The sequence below is a fragment of the Centruroides sculpturatus genome, unplaced genomic scaffold (genome assembly GCF_000671375.1).
Source record: "Centruroides sculpturatus isolate CEXI.00-Female unplaced genomic scaffold, Cexi_2.0 scaffold555, whole genome shotgun sequence".
In the NCBI taxonomy this organism is placed as follows: domain Eukaryota; kingdom Metazoa; phylum Arthropoda; class Arachnida; order Scorpiones; family Buthidae; genus Centruroides; species Centruroides sculpturatus.
Window position 1 is genome coordinate 70,863 of NW_019384779.1, and position 9,524 is coordinate 80,386.

Sequence of the window (9,524 nt, forward strand, 5' to 3'; positions counted from 1 at the left end):
TGTACAAATCTATGCGCGGATTCGAACAGCTTTTGAATCGTTTACAGTTTTTATAAGATATAAGACAAAATTTATAACCAAGGAAACTTCATATTAGATAAAGTAGAAGCCATTTATTTTTTGCTCTTTCCTCTTCGCAGCTCAGGAAAAGCTTTTGCTTTTTGATTAATTAGTATTTATAGATTATAAATACGAAGAAAAATGAGTGAAGTTAATTTACACAACAAAATTAAAGCTGTGACGACAACGTCAATATTTTTGCTCTCATCACAATGGAAAATTTTTTCAATTATTGTTTAGTTTCTTTTTCGGTTGTTATTATATTGACGATAGTAAATGTTTTAAAGCATTATTTTTCCAGGCCGAGAAATTTTCCTCCGGGTCCTTCGGGCCTGCCTTTTGTAGGTTATTTGCCTTTTCTTGGTAAAGAAGCGCATACGAGACTTCATAAACTTCGCTTAAAATACGGTGAAATTTTCAGGTAAAACTTAATATCTGTTTTTAAATTGATTTTTCGATAGGATCAACAATTCAATATATACACAATGTATTGTGTAACATTTTTAGTGTTCTCCTTGGAAGCAAGAGAATAGTAGTATTATCAAGTTATGACGTGATGAGAGAAGCGTATAGTAAGCCAGCCTTACTTGGTCGCCCTCCAATAAGTGCTTTTGATCGCTTCTTTAAAGTTACAGGTGAGATAATCATTTATACAACACTAACTGCGTGTGCCCGACGTTTCTCGGGCATAAGTTAAGAGAGGATGGGCTTTGTTCTGTGGGGATAATGTAATTTAAATAATGTGGATCATCGCAGTGTTTTATCTAAGGTGTTAAAGAATATTCGTGTCCAGTTTGGTGCAGATACGTTGAACGGTATAGAACTTTTTACTTAATACACGTCCTACATACATAAAATTATTTTTCTTACAGGTCTAGGAATATCCAGCGGAGAAGAATGGGTCGAAAATCGCCGATTTTTTGTCGAAAACGTGAGAATACTTAAGGAAAGATATGACTTTGCAATTGAGGTAATTTCCTTTTACATTTAATGTTTCTTAGAAAAATTCATAATCGTTCATTTTTTGTATTGTTTGTATTTTGTATAGGAAGAAATACGGCTGCTGTTACAAGCATTGGCTCAGGGTGAAGAGTGTCCGTTGAACACCCACCAGCTTATATTATCCAGCACAAGTAATGTTATCTGTAGTTTTGTACTTGGCGTAAGATTAGATTATCATCATGCTATAAGGGAAAGTATAAATGAATTAGTTGAAATACACTCAAAATATATGGGCATGATATCTTATAGTCTATTTATCCCTTGGATTAAATTTTTACATCTTGTTTCTCACGGAATGAATCGTCCTTTCATAAAGAAAATGGCAGCGGGTTATGAAAAAGTAATGTAAGCATTATAAAAAGTGATCAGTTTTCTGATTAATGATTTTTATTAATGATTAATAAAATTTATTTTCTTTTTTTATAGTGAATTCTTTCAAATTCCTTTTAAAGAATACAATAATAAAAATATTAAGACACTTTCGGAAGCTTATATCTGTGAATTAGAGAAAAGCAAGAATAGTCTTGGGTCACCCTATACCGGTAAGTGTAGACGATTCGAATTTATTTCATAAGAAGCGAGACATTCCACGCTAACTGTGTTAATCTGCACGCTCGACCGTCTCCAGGTGCCTTTTTAAAACTTATTAAATCTAAACACGTATCGAAGCGATGAGCAACTCAATAATGAAAGCAAAACCAAAAGTGGAGAAATGAACAAATGTATTCGTGTAACTTTACGCATTCTGTGCCATAGTGCACTGAAGCAATAACGGTGTCACAGTAAAACAAAGAGAAACGTTCAAGCTTGATTTCTCTCCTTTTAACATAATTCACACAGAGATGAAAATAGAGATGGATAAATTTATTTCCTCTTTCGGATCAAACGTTTCGAACGTTATACCGCTTCATTTTATATGAACTGTAGGGTGATATGGATGCTAAATGAAATCCACGAGTGAGTATATCGTATAGCTCGTATACATCTAATTTTAGTTATTACGTAAGCATTAAACTCGGTACGTATATGCCATCATCCAGTAGAAACTGTTTTACAACTTTGCTTTTCATTCTCATCGATTCTTTGCTCGCCGCTTTAGTATTTGTTTAGCGTAACAGTAAGATAGGTAACAGTAATTAAGCACACGATACCAAAAATTATAGTTTTCCGAAGTTATTCGTTCATTGGACTAGAACCGTAGTACAGTATAGTAGTAATGAAAAAGAAACTTAAGATCATAAATGCGAGAAAACCGAATATCTTTCCACACTTTAAAGTGGTCGGCAAATCGTCTTCGTAACTCGACATTCGAACGAGATTCAATTAAAACTAGATTTGTACAGCTAAAAAATAAATAAAAATAAATAAGCTTGTATATATATTTTAATTATATACGCTAACGCAAATACGCTAATTCATCGTATTACGAAAACATCAAATTTATATTGATGTTTTCGTAATTTCGTAAAAATATTATGAAAAAGCCACGTTACTCAGAAAAACGCCACTAACACAGATGAATTTACGATAAAGAATTGTCTTAAGTCACCATATATGACAATGTATGCTGGCTTAAACGATGAACAATAGGAGCACAAAACTCACCATTTGTGCGCTGTGCGCGTGGAGCAAAGAAGAATGACCTCGAAATTAAGGCCCGTACCTTGGAAACCACAAAACATTCGGATCAAATATTTTTCAGAGTTCAGTTCAAGCCAGTCGTTATCTTACTGCGTAATTTGAAAAAAAATTGAAAAGGATCGAGCGTGGTGGTTGACACAATAGGCAGCCTATTACGAGACAAATAAATTTAGTTCTAGGTTATGTCGGTAATATGGGCACAGTATTAGCATCTGGGTTCAATACTATATCTTCGTCGTTATCGTGGATAATATTAGCATTAGCGACATATCCCAAAATTCAGAGAAAAGTACAGGAAGAAATAGATGTAGTGTTTGGTACTGAACACCCAGTTTGGGAGGATAGACTACGTTTACCTTATACTCAAGCAGTTATCATGGAAGCAGGAAGATGGAGGACAGTATCACCCCTTTCTGTTTTTAAGATAGTACGTATAACTGATTTTTCCTTGTTATACAGTATCTATTAAATTTACATACGTAATAGAAAATTCTATTAAAGCACATTGTCAGATTGCAAAATTCGAGAGTTTACAATACCTAAAGGAACAATTGTACTCCTAAATATTTGGAGCATTCACCACGATCCAACATACTGGGATAATCCGGAAGAATTTATACCAGAAAGATTTCTAACAGAGGACGGTTCACGTATCAAGAAGTTGAAATCTTTCTCGCCATTTTCCTACGGTTTAGTAATTTTACTATTATTAAAATAAAACTATAAAAAATATATATATTAAAGGTTGTTATTGATACTTTGCGAAGGTAAACGTTCCTGTCCGGCAGAAGGAATCGCTTATAAAGAAATTTTCTTATTTTTGACTTCAATCCTTCAGAAGTTCCAAGTTGTTTGGCCTAAACCTACAACCCCGGATTTAGAAGGAGTAACGGGAGGAGGAATCACTTTAATGCCTAAACCTTATCAGTTAACTTTTGTACGTCGGAAATAAATAATTCATTTTATATTTTGAAGATTAAATATTTTAAAAATCAAATAATATTTTATATAGGGGAGATCGGGGCAAGATCGGCATGTTAAGCTTTACTTAAATTTTGTGTAATAAATACTGCTGTAAACTGAAAAAAAAGCTTTGCATATTGTCTATTGGAATGTTACCTTACTATAGAACTGGTTAAAATCAGTTTGGAAATAAAAATAATTAAAATAATTACAACTTTACAAGAAGAGAGAAATTGACGAAGTTGCCCCGGGTATTGGGGCAAGATCGACAACTTCTCTCTTTTTGTAAAGTCGTAATTATTTTAATTATTTTTATTAAAGTTGCCCCTGGTATAGGGGCAACAGTAATGGGTCAAGATAGGCACGTATATAAAATTATGTTATTAACAATGTATAAGTTGGAATTCACTATTAAAACAAAGAAATACAAATCCAACACCCATTTAATATTATTACAACGAAATGCGAGTTCAAAGACATATATACGTGAATAACAAATGCAAACATGTTTTCATTTATCATCTGTTTGATTTTTATCCTTTGCTTCTAATGTGGCTTTATGTTGCCGATCTTACCCCGCTAGTCATGATTTCGAAACATTAAGTACAACCCTGAGAACAGAATGCCAAGCCACGATCTGGCCACGTGAATAAGTTGAAGTTACATCCTTCTAACAGGAAAAGTAACTTTCGTTATCATGGAATTATAACAAAACCTGCCAATTCAATATAAATGGAAGCAAAATATTATATGGAATTCAACGAAAATGAAAATTCGCTTGATAATTCAACTACGCTTGTTGGAGAACAATAAAAACACTACACTCAACAAGCCACCAATAAAACTCAACTGCCTAACCTATAACCAAAGTCTCCTTTTAATTTGTTTTTTAAAAAAAGCGCTTGACAAACTTGCCCCGCATGCCGAAGTTGCCCCGATCTCCCCTAATATGTTTGTGTATACTTATAAGTGTACATGCACACAGAAACATATACAATTATATACGCTATTCAATTTATATAGGTGATGTTAGAATTTTTTATGACGGGTTTTGAATTACAATGCCCTTTGCTCTTTTGATATTTAAAAATCTGTAAAACTACAATAATTAAAAATTAAAGTTATAAAATAGAATGGTTTTGTACAAAAGTGGCACAATTAGTTTGGGGGCGCCTGCGTATTGTGGGTGTAGGGGCACCGTATTCTTAAATGCGCCACTGTGTAGTTATAGTTACATCAAGTTGCTCTGCAATTGTATTGATAGTAATGATAATATTCTCAAACTTTATTATCAAGTAAAAGATAAAAGCGAGGTTTACTTACTAAATTTGTAATATTTATATTTCATTTTGTTATTACTTAGCAGTATATTAATTTAGATATTTATAGTTTTTCCCTTTTTATAATGAAGCGAAAAAATTATTTGCGCAATGTATTTAAGCGAGAAGAAAATCGAATTCTTCTTTGTGCCTATTATGTAAAATATAATAATGTTATAAGTAAATTTTAATGTTTTCTGTTTGATTTGTGTGTCGTTCTTCGATTTGAGTTTCGTTAAATAAAAATTTTCTGAATGTAACGAAGTTTTAAATCAAAAATATAAATAAATAGAAGAATTTTCCTGCCTTTTATAGAAACTCAGACAGACAAATAATTTCTGAAAAAAATTATATAAAACTTTAAATCCGGGAAGATGACATGAGGTTTATAGTATTTAAATAAGGTTAGTTTTTCATAGGAAGTCCCTCTGGAAGGCACTTTTCTTCGACATACCGTTCAGCCCCCACACACATTAATATCCAAACATACAGAAAAAAACCCTGAATTGTTTTGCATTTCTCGACATTTCAGTCCAAAAATGTAAAAATCTTGGGAGATCATTTTTTGAACATGGCCATACTAATCAGAAAAGTAATATTACTTTCCAATACTATTATTCGATAACATTTGATAATTCTAGATATGAATTATCGAATGTTTGAATTGTAACTCCTATTTTATAATTTAAACTAGCTTTAAACTGTTTATTGAATCGTGCAGACACAGTACTTCATTCCGCAATTTCAAGCTAATGTCACTTCAAATATTACTAAAGTTTGCTTCTACCATTAATGAGCATTAAAGCGTACTCAGAGAATAAGTATTCTTTATCCATACAAAATTCATTTCATAAACCATCCACAAATTATCTCATATAAAAATTAACAATAGATAAAAATTAGTTTACAAAATAATTACAATTTATATAAATATAACTATAAATCACTCGGTTATGAATACAGTAGACCCCTATAACACTGTTGATAATTCTGTTTTATATAAATTCCATGTTTGTACGAGTCACTTAGATTTTACAAATACGTGTGCCAAGCTGTGAATGGCTCACGTATTTGTAAAATCTAAGTGACTCGTACAACATGGAATTCATATAAAACGGAATTATCAACAGTGTTATAGGGGATCTACTATAATTAAATACAAATAGAGCCATTGAGAGCTTTTATGGGGCTCTGAATAGAACAAACCCCTTTTACCATTTTTTTCTGAACAAATTAAATATTTAGAATATTTCTTTATTGATGAAAAAAATAATAGTTTTAAAGATTTTATTTTTTGTTAATAAAAAATAACATTAATCAATAGGGACCAGTACGGGTTTCTGGGCTCAGAAAAAAATCCCCAGTTCCCATTGAATAGTTCTGAATACAATCAAAATGTATATATACAGATTGTATTTATTTGTATTTATCATACAAAAACCAGTTTATTATAAGTGAAAGTACCATACTTGTAATGAAATTCCACAAGCATTTCACAATTTAATTTACAGTGATCTTTCCTCTAAAGATAATACTGTATCTTTAAAAATTCAAGATATATAAACGATTATAATATAAAACTACCTTCAAGTGTAAATATCAAATTAAAAAGTAATCAGAGTCTAAAAAAACACAGATAATCACATTATGATACAGCGTTTATATACTTATATACAAATTACCTAAAAGTAACCACTAAATCTCAAAGTCTGATAGAAATAACATAAAGCAAGTAGTTTCTGATATTCAATGACAATTTAGTATATTTAGTAGTTCTAATTAATTATTAATTAATCCACACTGTTTATTATGACCTATTATTATAGTCTCGTCTCTAAAATTGAGCCGCTGTCAACGGCTGCACACCTTAGAGGTATGAAGGAGTAGATGTCAGGAGTTGCAATTTGGCGCAGAGTATTTGGTGCCCAAATCACGCGCACATAAAATAAACCAGACTTGTACGTAGTCAGGCGACCGAGAAGCGGGTCAAAAGAGAACACGAAATGCCGAGATTGTTTCTACAAACAGGAGCGAGTGCGTGCGTTGCTCGCGCTTTCCCAGACATAGTCTCGTCCCAAAAATGTCTTCTTGTTTCTAAATATGTTTAAGTCATTCCTATAAATCCTGTAATCATTACGTATTTTCAAACAACTAAAGCAACCAAAATATACTTGTACTCTTTTATGATACTCAATAAGAAGACATTTTTGAAAATCTAAGTAACTTTAACTATATTTTTGTAAATATAAATTTACCTGTTAATTATTTTGACAAGGCGTTATTCTGTTTTCCTTCTGTCTTTCGAAAATTTCGTAAGAATTCGTCATCGACGCAGTAACTCCGGTAACGCTTCTTTCTTTTAATTCCACTTCTCTACTTTAGATGGCGCTGATAAATTACTATTTAAAAACAAATACTCTAATTGAACCTAATTCTTATATCGTTTTCTTTCTTTCATATTTATATCAGTTTCTTTTTTCTTTTTTCCCTCTGTAATTATTTGTGCCAATTTATTTTTATAATAAAAAATATATATTTTATTATGAAAATATAGTATATATATACATATGCATACCTAGATATACTACCAGAGTCGATAGATGTACTGGTCTTGCACTATGCTCTCAAGTACAGTTAATGTTTCNGCTTCTTGTTTCTAAATATGTTTAAGTCATTCCTATAAATCCTGTAATCATTACGTATTTTCAAACAACTAAAGCAACCAAAATATACTTGTACTCTTTTATGATACTCAATAAGAAGACATTTTTGAAAATCTAAGTAACTTTAACTATATTTTTGTAAATATAAATTTACCTGTTAATTATTTTGACAAGGCGTTATTCTGTTTTCCTTCTGTCTTTCGAAAATTTCGTAAGAATTCGTCATCGACGCAGTAACTCCGGTAACGCTTCTTTCTTTTAATTCCACTTCTCTACTTTAGATGGCGCTGATAAATTACTATTTAAAAACAAATACTCTAATTGAACCTAATTCTTATATCGTTTTCTTTCTTTCATATTTATATCAGTTTCTTTTTTCTTTTTTCCCTCTGTAATTATTTGTGCCAATTTATTTTTATAATAAAAAATATATATTTTATTATGAAAATATAGTATATATATACATATGCATACCTAGATATACTACCAGAGTCGATAGATGTACTGGTCTTGCACTATGCTCTCAAGTACAGTTAATGTTTCAGGTTGCCAATAGCTGGCGTTAGAGTCGCACTAGGTCAAGACGTTGGTTTATCTATTTGCTTAGTAGGTAGTTTTCCCGTTTTCAAGTGTTTTTGCAAATTTTACTGTTCTGTAAAAAAAATCTTATTCGTAATTACATTTTTATATTATGTATAAAGAAAGAAAAAGCGTGTTTGGTTTATAAAAATAATTAATAACATGATAATTTTAAATTACAGATGATGATGTAGATAAATCGAAAATACAGTCGACCCCCCTATAACACGGTAGATACGTTCCGTTTTTTATGAAATTCATGTTCTGCGAGTCCTTAAATACATGAGCCAATCACAGGCCGGCACGTGTAGAGTTTACGGATTACGGCTGTTTGAAAGGTTTTCTTCCATAAAATTAATCTATTCTAGACTAATTCGACTCAACATTTCCAAAACACGTATAATTTTTTGGGAATAATCCGTATAAACTATACTATAAACAAAAAATTGTAGGATTACTTACCGAGTGCGCACCGTTCGACGACGCCGTTTTCGTCGTAGAGCGGCGCATCTAACCGCGGGCGCGTGTTTCCTGATAAACTATTTTTCTGTGAAAGATTCGCTAAACTTTGGACACGTCATTAATATAAATATAACTTTTATGGCCGTTAAATAATAAATGGTTTTTAGTAGGTCCGCTGCCGTTTAAACTCAACGGTTTGTGGAATATCAGCTATTGGTCTAGATTCGACCAATCCTGTCTTGACACGAGTCGGCGATGACGTTTTAACGTATTTTACAAGTTTCTTTCAACGTGTTTATATGAATACGGTCGCGATTTTTTAATCCGTTATGTACGAATCTGCATTGTATGAACCCGTTTTATAAAGGTCTACTGTAGTTATATTTTCGGTTTAATTTATTCAGGTTTTAAATAGATATCTGTTTAAAACTATTAAAACGAATATCTCAAATACTATAGTCACGATATCAGAGACCTATCACAATGCTACTGGTAACATAAAAATGGCACTTCTATCATCAGATTGCAATTTTCTGTCATTTTAATGTTACCAGTAGCATTGTGATAGGTCTCTGATATCTCGACTATAGTATTTGAGATATTAGTTTCAACAATTTTCAAGATAAAATACTCTTTTATAATGTTTAAAACTGTTATATTACTACATATTGTGAATGAAAGTTTTGTACATAATGTTGTCTAAAGAGTTGGAAATGCCTTTTTTTCCTTTAACAGCTTATATTTGAAATCCGAGAACTAAATCTACTGACTTTTAATCCCCTTTTCTAACCTGTTCCTAACTTTTTTTGGCTCAACTTTAATCTCTCTCTATCAT

At 31.6% G+C, this 9,524-nt stretch overlaps 1 protein-coding gene across 1 annotated transcript; it reads left to right on the forward strand.

Annotated features, from left to right (window-relative positions):
* Positions 1–272: 272 nt before the first annotated feature.
* On the forward strand, positions 273–3,655 carry LOC111629140 (vitamin D 25-hydroxylase-like). The gene is made up of 8 exons (XM_023373009.1): positions 273–481; positions 568–695; positions 933–1,030; positions 1,109–1,407; positions 1,489–1,604; positions 2,877–3,134; positions 3,216–3,392; positions 3,471–3,655. Exons 1-8 carry the CDS (start codon positions 273–275, stop codon positions 3,653–3,655), a joined length of 1,470 nt encoding a protein of 489 aa, XP_023228777.1.
* The last annotated feature ends 5,869 nt before the right edge of the window (positions 3,656–9,524 follow it).

Excerpts from the sequence above, each read along its gene's own strand:
- LOC111629140 (XM_023373009.1), top strand. The coding sequence starts at position 273 with ATGGAAAATTTTTTCAATTATTGTTTAGTTTCTTTTTCGGTTGTTATT. Across the intron at positions 696-932 it reads TCGCTTCTTTAAAGTTACAG|GTCTAGGAATATCCAGCGGA; the intron begins GTGAGATAATCA and ends TTTTTCTTACAG. Across the intron at positions 1,031-1,108 it reads GATATGACTTTGCAATTGAG|GAAGAAATACGGCTGCTGTT; the intron begins GTAATTTCCTTT and ends TATTTTGTATAG.